General features: G+C 48.2%; 2 protein-coding genes across 3 annotated transcripts in view; one reads left to right on the top strand and one right to left on the bottom strand.

The window, feature by feature from the left end:
• The window catches only part of CES5A (carboxylesterase 5A), a 271471-nt gene extending 269125 nt beyond the window's left edge, over positions 1-2346 (bottom strand). Inside the window, exons 1-2 of the mRNA XM_061387262.1 lie at positions 2268-2346; positions 780-883 (exon numbers count right to left, since the gene is read on the bottom strand). The gene's annotated coding sequence lies outside the window, so the exon portion shown is untranslated. The remainder of the gene's footprint in view (positions 1-779; positions 884-2267) is intronic.
• Positions 2347-3420: 1074 nt separating this feature from the next.
• The window catches only part of GNAO1 (G protein subunit alpha o1), a 179876-nt gene continuing 166767 nt past the window's right edge, over positions 3421-16529 (top strand). For both annotated transcript variants that reach the window (XM_061387263.1, XM_061387264.1), the window contains exons 1-2: positions 3421-3542; positions 3779-3821. In XM_061387263.1, coding sequence (XP_061243247.1) covers positions 3425-3542; positions 3779-3821 — 161 coding nt within the window. In that variant the 5' untranslated portion in view covers positions 3421-3424. The remainder of the gene's footprint in view (positions 3543-3778; positions 3822-16529) is intronic.

The following is a 16529-nucleotide window of genomic DNA, read 5'->3' as shown; positions in this document are numbered from 1 at the left end:
GATGTTGTCATCCTCACTTCTTTTGGTGAGGGAGACCAGAATATGATTGGTTTCTGGAGTTTGTAAGCTTTCTGTGAGCCTAGGAAGCATAATATATGTATATATATAGACATATATATAGTAAGTACATGCAAAATGTTATCTTTCAAATGGTCCACAAACCTGTAAAAGGAGTCTTAGATTAGTACTTCATGACTGTATGACCTTGAACAATTTATTCAGTCCCTTGGAGGCTCAGTTTTCTCAGCTGTAAAATGGGAACCCAGGTTGATATGGGCCCAGGCTTCTTCCACTCAGCCATGATGCTCCAACACCACAGTCCCTAACTGAGGTTTATGTGGAAGGATCACAAGAGATAGTTTTCATAAAAGTGCTCTGTAAACTGTAAGGCACTACATAGGTGAAGCAGATTATTATTAGCATTTTATGAAGCCCAGCTATTAAGATGCAAAGTAACCCAGGAAAAGAAAACAGTGTACACAAATCTGAAACACAACATCTACAGTGCCTAGAACATCACGTTGTTCATGGCAGGCAGGTGCTTAATAAGTACTGAGTGAGTAAAGAAAAAACACAAAACACAAGTTTGTGTCTCCACCATACTAGGTATGACAACAATAAGGAATAAATATACCAAAAATCAGAGACAGTTTGATTCAACCATATAAACCACAATGCCCCAAGAATCTAAGATCTTAAAATAAAAATTACTTGATATGAAGGAGCATTAAAATGTAAAATATGACCCACCATTTACAAAGAAATGGCTATGGTCTTACCTCTTCAGTATTTCAGACGCAGCCTTTCAGGGATTGCAGAATCTGGGTGAGGTGGCTTAATTTTTTCCCTGTATCTGATAGATCTGCATAATCATCCTAGCAACCTTTAAAAGAAATAACAAATTCTATAGAATGTTGGTTAGCTAAGCTGTTTGAATCTGGGAGGCTGATTTTTAGTGACACCCAGATTTTAAAGAAACCATATTTATCCCCTAAACTCCCCTCCTTTATACACAAAAAAGGAAATTGGGTAGGGGTTGGGGTGGGGAAGAAGGGAAGTTATTTACTTCATAAAACAATTCTCTATAGGAGACTTTTGTTAGTTTTCTAGGACATGTAAAATGTGATCTAAGTGTAAATATTCAAATTACATTACATACAACTTTTGACATAAATAGCTATTTGTGGAATTAGGCAAACCCAAACTGGGAAAAAACAAACTGAAAAATACAGGGGTAAAAATGTTTTCTTCTGGGTGGGCCTTAATTGCCTTTTTTTCCCCATTCCAAATGTATTTTTATGTTGGGTAACATTTCCAAAAACAGGGGTGTTTTTTTCTATTGTTGAAATGAAACAAACAAGTTCGCTTTTAGAGCCACAAAAATGCCCAACTGTTAGAAAAAAAACAAAAAACAAAAACACGTTTTCCACTGGCCGCCTGCCTCTCCTATCCCCATGCAATCTTTCCCATTGGCCCCTTTCTCTAGGAGTGCCCCTGAGGCTGCCTGATGGAACTGATTGTAAAACCATTTTGTGCAGTGAGAACTATTTAATAGTTTCTTCAAAATCACCCAGACCACACAGAATATGCCCAACCCTTGGAGAAGTGTACGTGTTTCCTCAGTATTGGATGAGGTGTACACTAACTGACTCAGGTTTCTGGGGTTTTATTTTAAAAAGAGATGGGGGAGTATTTTAAAACAGAAAGAGGAAGAAACTCTCTTCTCTTAACGAAAATTTATTCAAAATTTATATCTGTATTTTGGGAGATAGGTTACAATCAAACTAAACCCTCCAAAATGAGAAAAGCAAATGTTGAGGAAGTAAGCATCACTCCATGAAAACCTGTCCTGCCCATCGAAAAGCTTCTCAGCATGGGAACTGTCGCGTGTGCTGCCCCCTTGGCTGGGAATCACGGAGCAGGATCCGCGAGGGCAAAGGGAGGCAGAGGCTCCTTGAGAACTGGCCCTGTCTTTGTCTTAACCTTCTGTGTTCCTCTCTTCACAGCCTACTTCTCTCACATACTAGGTGCTCAATAAATGTAGGACGCAGGAAGCGAAAAATCCGAATCTGCCCCAATCCCCAAGGGCGAATGACAGGGAACGCAGGTTTCCTCAGAACCACCGTCTCCTCGGTGGGGCCACCTGACCTCAGCCGTTACGGCCCCAGCAGCAGGAGAGCAACCAAGAAGGTGAGCTGCCGGAGCCAAGATGGAGAAGAAACGGGAGAGGCAGGGAGGCGGCGCCGGCCCGCAGCTAGTGGACCCACCTGACCGCGGCGCGGGCCACCCAGTCCCGCGCTCCCATTGACCAGAGGGCCGGAGCAGCCGGCGCGTGGGGCCGGGGCGGAGGCGGGGGCGGGGAGGGGCGCCGCGGCGCGAGCCCGGCCCCCGGCTCCGCCCCCGCTAGGCCTGCACGAGCCCACCTCAGGGAGCCTCGGGCCTTGCGGGGAGTGGGGGGAGGGGAGGCCGCGCCACGCGCGCGCCGCCGCTAGTTGACGCGGGCCCCGACGCGCGCGCCTCCCCCGCCCCCCGCCCCTCCCGGTCCCGGGGGCCCGGCGCGCGGCCCTGCTGACGTCAGCGGGCGGCTGGCGGTGCGGGGTGCGCAGAGCAGCTGGCGCACTCGCGCGCTGCGCTCGCCTGTTCCCCCCTCCCGGCCTGTGCGCGCGCGCTTGCTCGCTCGCTCTCCCTTCATTTTTTTCTCCCCTCCCTCCCAGCCTCTCTCCTGTCTCTCCCCCTCGAGCTCTCGGCTGCCCGCGGCTCCCTCTCGCTCTCCCTCTCTCTCCGGTAGGCTCCGTCGAGCGATGCGAGCTCTGGGAGACAGCGACGCCGCCTCCCGCTAGAGACCTGCCCCCCGGCCCGGCCCCTTGCCCAGCCCTGCCCAGCGCGCGGGGGTCGGCGAAGGCGCCGCGGACGCACCAACGGCGGAGGATCCGCGATGCAAATGCACTAGCGGCACCCCCTAACTCACTCCCTCCACACCCCGCGCCGCCTCCTCCTCCGGCAGCAGCGGTAGAAGGACCCACCCTGCCCCCCCACCCCACCCTCCGCCGACTCCGGCTCCTGCCTCGACTATTATTTTATTTATTTTGGATCGTGCACAAGCCTCAGTGCCTGCAGCCCGCGCCTCCTCGGACCGCGGGCGCCTCCTCCCTCGGCTCCGGAGCCCCAGACCCCAGCCACCTTCGCCTCGACACCCCCCCAGAGCCCCGCCAGCTGCCGCGAGTCTCCGCGGCTGGGAGCTTTTTAGAGGCTGTCTTTTTGGGGGGTTCTGGTTTCTCGACATTTTTGTTTTCAGCCAAGGGGAGGCTATCGTGATTTTTTCCCCTTTGAGCCCAGGTTCTGCTCTTTGGGGGGGTGGGGGGCGCGCCGAGCCGGGGAGCCGTGCCAGCAGAGTCGTGCGGGCTGTGGCAGGGAAGGGGCCACCATGGGATGTACTCTGAGCGCAGAGGAGCGAGCCGCCCTCGAGCGGAGCAAGGCGATTGAGAAAAACCTCAAAGAGGATGGCATCAGCGCCGCCAAAGACGTGAAATTACTCCTGCTGGGTAAGGACCGGGGCTGCCACCCCCATCCCTCGACCCCGGACACTCTGCACCCCCCAACCAGTCCCCCGACCCCGCTCGCTCCTGGGGAGACCTGGCCCGCGAGTTGGCACCACGATGTGCCCACGATCGCCCACTCTTTAGCATGCCTTACCCCCTTCCCCCTGCAGCGCCCCCCCCACCCCGTTTCCCTAAGCTGACACTCACCAATTTCCCCCCCCCACTGTCTGTCCCAACAGGGGCTGGAGAATCAGGAAAAAGCACCATTGTGAAGCAGATGAAGTAAGTCCCTGTGGTATTGGGATTTGTACTTTTATTAAGCGTAATTTTTAAAATGAATTTTATTACCTTGTTCACTTCACATCGCTCTCCAGGCCCGGTTTTTAATTCGTACACACACACACACGCCCCTGAATTTGACTCCCCTCTCCCAGGCCCTGCGTTGGTTCTGGGTCCTCCACCCCAACTCCCGGGGTGGGTGTTTTTTTTTTCTCCCCAAGGGGGTGGAGGGAAGGGGAGCGCCTGTAGTTGTATGAATGACAGTGTCCGCCATATTGATCAGAACATCACATTATTGGCATGATTATGGTCATTACTCTTGTTTGTGGGATGTTTCCTGTGTATCACTGCCTCCATTTCTGTTTCTGTGTCTCTGTTTCATTCTGCATATCTCTCTCTCTCTCCTTCTTCCACCCCTCCCCCCACTCCACATCCATAATCCCATTTACCCCTGCTCTTCTCCTGGGGCAGTGATTTTTGAACTTGGCAAAAACATGGAGGGGACACAGCCCTAGGCTAGGGTGGAGTATCAGGTGTCTGCTGTTCATGGATTTGGTGCTGAATTAGAGGCTGTGGTTTCTGCCCCCTCCCATCAAAAAGACGAATGTTTGGGGAAGGGGCGTGTGGTAGGGGCAGGGGTGGACTTCCAATCGAATGAGACTGGCACAGATGTATCCAAGGTAGAGGTGGAAGGTAGGACGCTGGATGAGAGGCTGAATGCCCGCCCCTTGCTGCCCCTTCCTTCTCCCCCACCTTTCCAGCCTTTGCTCTCCTGACACTGGCAGTTTTCGTTCACTCTCTGGCCTTTATCAATGTAGTTATTTACACTCTGCATAGGCTGTGTTCCATCCATGTAATCTACCCACAATGCGGATTTCAGGCCCCACTTGCCGCACCACCCCCTTCTGCCTTTAGATATCAGTTTCCCCTCCTAATTAACTGGGGGTGGATTTGAGTGATGGTTGAAAATTAAAACAAAATGGGATATTCCTTCCCTTTCACACTTGCTCAGTAAGGAGCCTGGCCCCTCCTTGCTACTCCCAGGCTTGCTTCTTGCCCCATCCACTCCTGGTTAGCAGTTCCTGGTGAGCCCACAGGCAGCTTTGCTTGGGGAGGGGGTGGCTTTAGGAAAAGGGAACGCGCCTCGGGCCTCCTGGCCCTGCTGCTTCGTTGTCTTGTCAGTTCGGGACGGAGGAGTTCGTTAAGACCGTTTAGCGAGGATTCCACGTCGCTTTGCTGTGACACCTTCGTGCACACACAGCTCCTAATTAGGGGTTGCTGTGCAGTAAACAAAAATGATTATTTTTCAACTTGACAGAATAGCCGAAGTAATTGCATCCCGTAGGAAAATAATGGAAAATAAAAACCCCTTTCGCAGAAAGGTGGGTGGGAGACGAAGCATGCCTGCGATTTCAAAACCAATATGCAAAAAATCTTGCATGTGTAACAGGCATGACAAGCGGGTTCTAGGCGGCGCCATGATGGTAGGGAGTAGCGACTCGGAGACAATTTCTCCCGTCGGCTTGACATGTTCTTATTTTTGTTCTAGAGCTCCCTGGGGCTTTCTTTGCAGAGGCCCCTCGGCTTGCCGCACCCCACTGAGCTACGGGTAATTTGGCCTGGGGCTTCTTTGGAGCTTGTGCAACCCAAATGGATGGGGAGGCGGGGCCTGGGGAATTGCACTTTGCAACAAGGTGCATATTGCATCTGCCAGGAGCTCTTGCAGGTCGGTAAATGCAAGCAGCACCACACCTTTCTCCCAGCGGGGGACGTTTCAAAACTTCAGAACTCTGTAATCTGCAGTGACCGGCTTGAAGCCGGTTAGAAGCCCCAGCCACCGGAGCGGGGTGAGGTTTCAGGCGCTGCGAGTGGTGGACAGCGCCCAGCCGAGGCCGGAAAAGTCGATGAGGCTCAGCTCGGTGGCGCTCGGCTGGGCTCGGCTCGGCGCAGTCTGGGCGCGGGGCTCGGAGGGACTCGGCAGTGTTCGGAACCGAGCGGGGACCCCGGCGGAGAGAGCCGAGCTTCTTCGACGAGGGGACCGAAGGCTTTCGGAAACACTCGGGTGAAGGGAGCGGGGATGAAGTGCGGGGTAGGCTCCAGCCTGGAAATTAACTTTGCATCTGCCAAAGCAACTCCTTACCTGCTTTTCCTGAACAAGCCTCATAAACTAGGCTGATTTAATAAGTGTAAAAATATATACCGACTCCCCTGAAGGGTACCTTTCCTTTTTTAATCAAAGAGAGCCACGCTTTCCAAGGAGATAGGTGTGCCATTTTAGAATGAAAATTCCTAATTGTGTAATGAAGGCTGTATTTAGACTTCCCCGGAAAAGTCTTAAGGGACTTATGGTTGGTTACACGGAAGATGGAGAGAAAAACAATTTTAAAAAAATAAAGCGTTAGATGTTTCGGATGGTTAAATCAGACGACCTGGCACTTTTTCTCTTTTCCCTGCTCTCCCCCGGCCCCCCCCCCAACCCCCCCCAACCCCCCCCCCCCCCCATCATCCCACAGGACGCCTTTTTGGAGAAAGATTATCAGGCAAAATTGAGATTTTTGTAGGTAAAACTGAATATATTTTCTAAAATACATCAGTTCTGTCTAGAAAGTGAGCAGTTTGCTCACAAAAGGTCAGTCAGAAAGATTTCTGGCCCATGTAAATTTTGCAGCTAGGGTCCCTGCGTCGTCGTGTCCTGCTGAAGCATTCATGAATGGCTGCTCTTCCTATGAGCCCTCCAGCTCGGCTTGAAATAAATCAGATCAGGGCCTTGTGCCAAGCTGGATGCAGAACTTGTTTTATTAACCACAAAATGTGGGATTGGTGTCACTGTATCCTAGTGACAAATTCCTGTGAGTCCTCCCTCGAAGAGGTGATTTTCCAGATCACCACTTGGCTGAGCATCAGTTGAGTCAGGAGAACTGTACTGTTCTCTGGGTGGGGCTGGCCCTGAAAATCTAGGTGGCGTTTACAGAACGCAGTTTTGGACTTGCCTGGGCAGCACAATGGGTGACCAACTTATCAGACCATACTTAGGAGTTAATCTGGATGCTGTTTATTTCACCTGGGCAAATGCAATTAGCGCGTTCTCCGTGGGTGATGTCCTGTGAGAACTTGATGACTTCCTAACAGGGACTAGGCTTTAATGGCTCAGCCTTTTGCATTGAGAAGAAGACTATTGATAGAGAAACATCTCTAGATCCTTTGAAGTCAGCGTTTCCAAAAGAGCAAAGAGCCACTCCATTCAGCCTACCTTCTTATCCATGTTATGGCATGCTGATTATAAGAAGGACGAGACTTCCATGTATGCCCCTACTAACTGAAAGTATATGGAAAAGCCTGACTGGCAGATGCTGCTTAGAACAAAGTGTTAACACCCATATCAGCCTAGGATATCAGTACAGGGAGACTGATCTTTGAAATTCTTTTGCCTGACACATTTTGCAGTGGGAAATGTGCATCCATCAAGAGATGCCACGGGTTAAATTGTCATTGAAAACCCTGATTCCTAATACTTTCTTAAAATTTTCATTCGAACATAGCTCGCTAGGTTTTATTCCCCCCCACCTCCCACTTTCATGTGTGGGCTTCTCTGGCAACTCAGCTGGTAAAGAATCCGCCTGCAATGCAAGAGACCCAGGTTTGATTCCTGGGTCAGGAAGATCCCCTGGAGAAGGGATAGGCTACCCACTCCAATATTCTTGAGCTTCCCTGGTGGCTCAGATGGTAAAGAATCTGCCTGCATTGTGGGAGATCTAGGTTTGATCCCTGGGTTGGGAAGATCCCCTGGAGAAAGGCATAGCAATCCACTCCAGTATTCTTGCCTGGAGAATCCCCATGGACAGAGGAGCCTGGCAGGCTGCTGTCCATGGGGTCACAAAGAGTCAAACACAACTGAGCGACTAAGCGCAGCAGAACACATGTGATTGTGAACTAGTGTTTCGTAGTTCAATGTCGGATAATCCAAAACATTTCTGTACTGAGAAATAAGCAGTGATCATCGAGACAGCAAAATATAATTTTATACATACCATGAGTAATCAGTGACTTTTGTGTGTGCAGCATTTTAAATAATTTTGCTTGTTAGGAGGTCATGACCTCACCTGTGATACAGCCTCGTCATTTTTGCAGCTTCCCTGGTGGCTCAGACGGTAAAGCGTCTGTCTACAATGCGGGAGACCCGGGTTTGATTCCTGGGTCAGGAAGATCCCTTGGAGAAGGAAATGGCAATCCACTCCAACACTCTTGCCTGGAAGATCCCATGGACGGAGGAGCCTGATAGGCTGCAGCCCATGGGGTCACAAAGAGTAGGACACGACTGAGCGACTTCACTTTCACTTTCAAAGTTTTAACAATAAGTGTTAACTTTAGTTAATCACCAAACCCTCCCAAAGAACTCTCTCAGGGCATTATATGTGGAATCAACATAATCCCTTTAAGCGACTTCCCATTCTGAACAAATAGTGACAACTACTTGGACTGTCTACCTGATGAAAATGTAAAATGAACCGTGAAATTGCTGCGGGCACCACAGTTTGTCCTCATTTGAGGTGTTGAGTTTTCTTTGATGTCCTGTTCGGGCTGTCTGTTGTCTCTGGTGCATTTGGTTAATTTTTAGGGAGCTAGAGAGTCCGAAGGTGGCAATGAGGCATGGCTTGCTAGCTGGTAAGCTTTATGTAGATGGATGCGGTAAAGTGGAACACTTTGGATGTGTGTTCTTTTCCAAGTACTTGCTCAGTGCCATTAGTAAATCAAAACTTATGGATTTGCCCGGTAAGGACGTCATTGCTCATACAAATTAGCCCTGCCCTTCCAGTAGGAAACGATTCTGAGAACAGACCCTACCAGACAGGGAAGGCGATTTTAAGATTGCCGAAAGCTGGTAGTTTCCTCCTACCAGATGACTCTGACTTTGTGATTGGGGTGTGGATTGTTTGGCTTGAGTTCAGGGCAAGCCTGTGTTCATTCAACACACTGCTGTTTGGCACCTGCTAAGTGGCAGGCATGAGTGGAGATGAGTAGCAACTTGGAACCATTACTCGGTAAAAGTACAGTGGTCTGGAAGGGTGTTTGCTGCACATCCCCAACGGGTCCCATGTTGAGGCAGCGTTCCCCTGAGAGCTGCTCTTCTAGATCTGTGGACTTGTTTCTGCAATCATCTCTTTGGCTGTTCTGCTCGCCCTCCCCTTCCTCCTGTCTCCATGTTTATCCAAATGGATGCACCTTGCTCTCTGGAGACATTGTGAGTGCAAACAGAATGTCAGATCAAGTAGCAGAAGCATTCTCTTTTGCTGATGGATGGTGCTCTCTTCCTCCTTACTGTTCACTGAGCTGTAAACACCAGCAGACCTTCCTGCCAGAAGAGTAGCCCAGAGTCCACCTGATCTCCTCAGGAATCAGCTGTGGAATTCTTGAACCTCTGTCACCTGTCGGATTCTGAAATTGAACCCGTGTGCTTATTGAAAGGGTGTTGCTGATGAGATTAAATGGATGAAACTTCATACAAGATTGACAAGACTCCAGAGAAATCCAGAATTTCTAGTCTCTATTGTAGGGCTAGATTAGGTTTATAGTGCCCAGAGTTAGAGGACTGTCTTTTTTTTTTTTTTTTTTAAGTGCTTGGAGCTCCCCAGATTATATTGTGCATTTAGCCACACCTGCTAAAGATGGGACAGGATCACTTAGATTTTTCAGCGGCTCACAGTGGCTGTTAACACTGGAGATTTAATATGAGCAGAGGAAGGTCTTATTTTTCTGATGTATGTTCCATCCATCTAATTCAGGGACTTGGTTCCCTCTCTCCGAGGTGTTTTCAGTCTCACATTCCTTAGAAATCTAGACAGACCATGATCACAAGAGCACATTTTGATCCAAAAGACAGTAGACAAACTGCTGAGATGATTTCAAACTGAAAAAAAAAATTTTTTTTTGAAAGGATTACTCCAAAATTTGACACTAGCAAAGAACAAATTTTGACTTTGAAAAAAAAAAAGTTTTTTAAATTTTTGAATATATTTAAACATGTACTACATGGATTTTAAAATGGCTAGCAGATGCTATACAAAGAGCACTTCACCTCACTTTATTGATTGCATTGCCATAAAAAGCTTGAAAGTGCTCAAACTCCATTCTAAGAATTTATTCCAACCAGTATCACATTCTTATTTTATTTTGTGTCTCTCATTCATGCACAATAGTGGATAGAAAAGAAATCGCCTGAGAAATGGCAGGAGGAAGGAACAGTGGCCTTCTACTGTTTCAAAGAGATAGGTAAGGTTCCTATTGAGAGAAGTGGTTTAGTTTGTTTTTAAAACTGAGAGGTGGTTAGCAGCTTGGACTCTGTAACCAGGCTGCTTGACTTCATATCTTGACTGTACCACTCACTAGATGCCTGCTCTTAAACTTCAGTTTTTGTGCCTCAGTTTTCTTACATATGAAATGGGGTGGACGGTAAAAATAACTAACAGGGTTGTGAGCATTAAGGGATGTAATATATGAAATGCCCTCATAACAGTTTTCTAGAAATCATTTTACAATTGTCAGCTACAGTCTTGATTCCTTTGACTGATTAGTGGGTGTTCCTTCCCATATGGAATTCTGAAGGATGTGGGCCATAGCTTGCCAGAGAGCCAGAAGGGGGGCGCTGTGGTCCACGCTCAGGTCTTTTCCCCCTTGCCTGCTCTGCAGCATCAGTTATATAACTAACTGTGTTGTCATAAGTGATGTGACATTTTTGATGGCGCAGCTGCTTCAGCCCAGGAGGCTGGAGTGATGTTACAGGGAGTGGGAGAGAGCACTGGACCAGGAGTCGAGACAAGTTGCTCTGCTCCTGCCTCTCTGGGGGGCCCCGTTTCGTGGAGTAGTTGTCCTGGGGCTGCCCCAAGCTCCTTTTCTGTTCTAAGTGGTCAAGGAAACTGGGAATTACCTTCAAGTTCAGGGTCTTGAGGTCTTTGATGCAAGGTTCTAAACATAGAAGAATCAATTCTGGCTCCCTCCTGAGGGGGTTTGGGGGTACCCATGAAAGCTTTCTTAAGGCCAAGATAATTGCAGAATAGCAACCTCAACCACAAAGCTTTGTCAGCCAGGAAAGTCAGAGTCCTGAAAGGCATTTAAAGAAAACCACCTCTAACCAAACTTTTCATGCAGACATGCTTCTCAAACCAAAGAGGAGGATCTGAAAGTATCCTGTGATTGAGAAACAAGATGTTTATGGGAGGAGGGACCCAGTGACATGTTAGAGGAAGAAGTGGTTTGTCTGTGGCTTCCAGGATGCTTAGCAAAAGAGACAGCCCTGGCTTCTACCCGAGATGGGATGGCTGCACAGACAAGAAGGAACCTGCCCAAGTTCAGGTGCCCAAGCTCTATGAAGTCGGGGGATTTGCAGAATGGGTAAAGGGGAGAATCAGGAGGGCTGTGTTTTAATTTTGGTTCCTTCTCTAACTTGACTTTGGGCAAGTCATTTAGCCCCCTGAGTCTGTTCATCTCTTCCTTAGGATATGGGCTGGACTTCCTCAGGCCTCTTTCAGGTTTCTAGCTCAGTAACTGCAAAGAGAAACCTGGAAGCCTGAAATGCAGGGGGACAATAGTGGGAGTGTTTACCACCCACAGCTTTTTATCTGCGGAGCCATCTTTAGTTCTAATTTTCTTTACAGAAAAGAGGGAAAACATTGTGCTTTTCATAGCACCAAAAAAATTAACATAAAATCCTGCAAGGCTAATAGTCAGTACCCTGATTTTGTCCCCCTGCTCACTTGATTTCTCAACCAAGAATGGAGAAAAGGGGAATAATATATATAAGGATAGAGCTCCATGGTCAAGAATTTACCCCGGATTCTCTGCTGATGGCTTGACCAGCAGATAGGTTTTCTGTGGAAAATTGTTACTTATAGGAACAACTTTGCCATGCTATAAGATCAACCTGGGCCGCCTGCCTTTAGAATCGTAGAGCACTAATATTTATCACACATTAATTAGATGTTGATGTGTCTGTCTCCCTTCCTAGTCTGGGTGTCCCCTCCCTACCAGAGCTCCCTAAGAGAAGGAATGGTGACTTATTTTTGCCCATCATACAGCACTGAGCCCAGTGATGCTTAATAAATGTTAATTGAAGAAAGAGAAAGAACTGAGGCATGCAAAGAATGCAGACTCATTTCTACATAGGACTGAATAATAGTATTGAAAGCCTTTGGTCTTAAACTGTGTTCATCATTTTCAGTCCCATCTGTTATCTTCATTTGTTTCTTCTCATCAACCCATGATGAAATAGTCATCAGTCCCATCTTACAGATGAGGAAGCGAGGCACAGAGAAGCTAGGTGACTTACTCAAGGTCACACAGCTTAGTAGGTGACAGCAATATGTTAAGATCATGATTTGTCTAACTCCCAAACCTGTATCCATTCTATTCTAACCCTGCACAGCTGTTACTAGATCACCACTTGCGTGGGCAATAGAGAGCTGGCAGTCTGGGACCTAGTACCATCAGCAAACGGGGTGGCACGAGCCTTGGTTGAGGTCAGTGGCTGAGAGAAGAGCAGGTGCTTGGTTGGTGCTGGGTCCCTTCTGGAGGTGGTGGTCACCATCGCGTATCACATTGATTCTCAGTGCTCCCTAACCACCATCTGGACAGCTCCTGAAATAATTTCCATTCCAGCCTCAGAAGTGTGGGCCATTAGTAGGTGACAGCAGAGAGGACCTGCCGCTGAAGGCTCTGACTCTGTTGGAAGGAAGTGGTCAGAGAAGAGAAACAGGATAATAGGATATCCATCCATCCATCTGCTCACTCATAAGCATTTACTGAGCACCAGGTGTGCGTTAGACATATATACGGAGGTATGGAGGAAGGTCTTAGTCCCTGCTCTTGCGGAACTCAGCCTAAAGGCAGATACATGTAAAACACACTTCTACTTCAGAGCAGGAAGTGTCAGGAGGCTGAGGGAGAACAGAAGGTACCTTCTCTATGTGTGAGGTTCAGGGACATTGGCCAAGAGAAATGCCATGTGGGCTCAGTCTTGATGAGTGGTCGTTAGCAGGTGGAGGACAAGAATGGCAGGCAGATGGACCAGAGTGTAAGAAGATACTGAGCTATGTCGCCACGTGGAACATGTTGGGATGTGGAATAATTTGGTGTGATTAGAGCACCATATATGAAAGGAGTGTCAAGAGATGGAGGATGAAAGATTAGACAGATCTGTCATGAAGTTCCTCGTACCAAGGACTTTGGATTTTATTCTCAATATAATGAGATGCCACTAAAGGGTGTTTTTTTTTTTTTTTAATTGAAGTTTAACTGACATGACATTATACTAGTTTCAACTATACAGTGAAATGATTCAGTATTTGTATGTATTGCAAAATGATCACCACAATAAGTCTATTTAACATCCATCACCACGCAGAGTTAGTTTTTGTTTTTTTTTAACCTTGTGATGAGAACTTTCGAGAACCAGAAGGTTTTAAGGAAATGGGTGGCAGGGTGACTTTGCACGTTAGAAAGATCACCTGTGTGACTGGAAGGAGTCAGGTTCTAAGGTTGGGAGACCAGATGGAAAGTTATTTCTGTGACTGTTTTTCCAGGAGGGAAAAGTTTAAACTAAAGCAGTGGTAGCAGGAGGTGAGAAAAGGAGACAGATTTAAGAGCCATTTGCACAGTGGAATAATTGAATTTTTTTGGATGATCAATTGGAATGGTATTGAGGGGGCTGTACATTTTAAAGGCTGTACACAAAAATGAGTCCAGGATTCCTGGCTTGGGCCACTGGTGGGATGTAGTGCCAGTCCCTGAGATGGAGAAATGAAGGAGGAAGAGGGAAGGCTCCAGGAGAAAAATGCTGACTTATTTGGTCATCTTGATGATTGTTGTGGATAGGCTAAGTGGAGATCCCTGGCAGGCAGGCGGTTGGATAGTGGGTGAGGAAATAGGGTGCACCTGAGGAGGGGGGTCAGTTTGAAATTCTGTGGTGCTTGCGGGCAGTGAGAGCCACAGGGGCCGAGTGAGAGAGGGAGAGAAGGCACAGGATGCGCACAGAGCGCTCCCCACACAGTTCCAGAAACGGAGGACCATCTAGGGAGAGGAGCCTGTGAAACTAGCAAGGAGGGAGCCAAGAGATGGAAAAGAAAAAACCAAGAGAAAGCAGTATCATGGGAGCCAAGGAAGAAAAAAATTTCAAGAAGGCTCGGAAGTGGTTAGTTGAGTCAGATACTGCCACAGTCAAATACGAGGAAGACCGGCAGATGCCCTCTGGGTCTGGAAAGTTGGCAGTGACCATGGCAAGAACAGTTTCAACAGAATGGTGGGAGAAAAGCCAAAATGCAGTAGGGTTAAGCAAGTGGGACTGAGGAAGTTGAGGCCAGAAGTGGAGTCTCCTGGAAAAGAAATTGGAGCTATATAAGGAAAGGCAGAGACAGAAGGGAGGAGAGAGGTAGTGGGGCTCAGGGAGGGTTTATTTGACTTCATTTGGCTCCCGTGGAGGGACTTGGATCCACCGAGAAGCTGTAAAGAAAGAGCCCAGACTGAGGGGGGTGTGGAAGGTAGAGGAAGGAGGAAGTGGTAGGAGGAGCAGAGCCCAGAGAGGATGGTCAGGGAGGAAGTGCAGAGTCAGGATGAGCAACTTGATCTGGACATGAACGCGCATCCCTTCTCCTGAGACTGGCAGAAAGATCATAAGCACAAGGATTGTATACAGAAATTTGGGCGTGGGATGGTGGGTACAAAAAGTTGGAGTTCCTGCCTTGTCATTTGTTTTTCTCTGTAAAGTAGGGAGAATTAAAAAGCAGCTGTGCTCATTTAACAAATACCAAAGGCTGGTAATCTCTGTTCAAACCACTCATTTGTTTGTTTACTCAATATTTATCCAGCACCGGTTGTGTTAGGCACTGTTTTAGGTGCTTGGAGATTTGGTAGTGAGCAAGTCTGCCCCAGGGGAATCAGGCCACCACTTCATAAGCAAATAATTGGACATAGTAATTGCAGACTGTGAAAGTTTTCTGGAGTCACACCTTTGAGTGAGGTCTTAAACTGTTCGCCTAGGGATCCAATTCCTGCCCTCAGAGAGTGGAGGAGACAAGTCAGTACACAGAAGAGGCAGAAGTGGAGTTTGATTCGGACAAGGGCTCAGGATGAAGCCTAGAGGCACCAGGTAGAGAAATGAGAGCTGCTATCACTGCTGATAGAAATGGGCATGTGACCAGACCTTGCCATTCACAAAATCCCATACCCCTGGCCCAGAGGATGGGGTGTGACTCAGTCCAGGTCGGCCAGAGTCCTTCTCTGGGATTTTACAGTCCTTGTGAGAAAGGAGCTCTTCCTCTGGGGCCCCAGCAAGGTCCTCACCGGATTGAATTGATGGTAGCGCGGAGCTATCTGCGGCCATGTTTCCACGTCTGCATTACTCTCTGCAGAAAGGAAGCTTACCTATTGTGGGAGAGACTTCAGGATATGGGGGAATGGAGAGGAAAGAGAAAAGGAGAGAGGGGAAGCCAGAAAGACATTTGACTATTTGGAAGGAATGATGTTAAAGCTGAAACTCCAGTACTTTGGCCACCTCATGCAAAGAGTTGACTCATTGGAAAAGACTCTGATGCTGGGAGGGATTGGGGGCAGAAGGAGAAGAGGACAACAGAGGATGAGATGGCTGGATGGCATCACTGACTCGATGGACGTGAGTCTGAGTGAACTCTGGGAGTTGGTGATGGATAGGGAGGCCTGGCGTGCTGTGATTCATGGGGTCGCAAAGAGTCAGACACAACTGAGTGACTGAACTGAACTGATTGCAGTCTCTGAAGCTGGCTCTATGCACCGGACAGTTATGTGAACCAATAAATCCCTTCTTCTTTATATAGACTAATTTGAGCTGGAATCCTCTCCTTTACAACCAAAATCATTTTGAAAATGGATAAGGCCTTCCAGGAAGACAAAACAGTATGAGAACATAAAAGCACAGCTCGAGCATGCAGGCTGCCGTCATGGGGGTGGGGCAGTCCTGTGTGACTGGAATTAGGGTTGAGGGGTATATGAGGAGAAGTGTGTAAAGGATGAGTGGAGCTGGGTTGTAGGCTTCCCTGCACATTTGGTTTCAGGATACACTGAATCCATGGTAGGGACACTAATCTTCTCCCTACATGGTAGGATAGTAGGGTGCCAAGTTGGGAGAGCTTGAAGAGGGAGACCATAGAAGAGGCTTAAGAGCAGAGAGAGAAAAATTCTGTAGTCTGTACTAGAGGATCGCTAGGAGAGGCAATGAGGAATTGGGTGCGGGAGAGATTTTGGCAGAATAGTTGAGACCTGGTGTCCAGTTGAACATGGGGAGAGAAGAATAGATCAGAGAAGTCCCCCCAGTTTGGAACCTGGATGATAGAACTTAGTTATGCCATCAAGTTAGGAGGCATAGGAGTAGGGAGGGAAGTGGTAGGAGAAAGATGGCAAGTCAGACCACTGGTACAAATTTCAGGTCCTTCCCAGATGACTTTTGTGTTCACAGTGTTCTTGGGGAAGTCATTCTGCCATTTAGAAGAGAGGTCAGTTCTAGAAGGAGATGGGGCTGGGCTGTCCTGTGTGGTAAGACCATGAGAGTCAGTGGGTGTACTGTCCCTGGAGAGAGTCTGCAGATGGAGAGGAGGGCTCTCAGGGAAGGAGCCTCCCCTGTTGTGGAGGTGAAGCCTTTGACAGATGCAGAGGCACCTGCCTTTGATAGACACAGAAGTAGCTCACCTGGGA

The sequence above is a fragment of the Bos javanicus genome, chromosome 18, assembly GCF_032452875.1.
Source record: "Bos javanicus breed banteng chromosome 18, ARS-OSU_banteng_1.0, whole genome shotgun sequence".
Taxonomy (NCBI): domain Eukaryota; kingdom Metazoa; phylum Chordata; class Mammalia; order Artiodactyla; family Bovidae; genus Bos; species Bos javanicus.
Note: the sequence above shows the minus strand (reverse complement) of the source record. Positions and strands in the feature narration are given on the sequence as shown.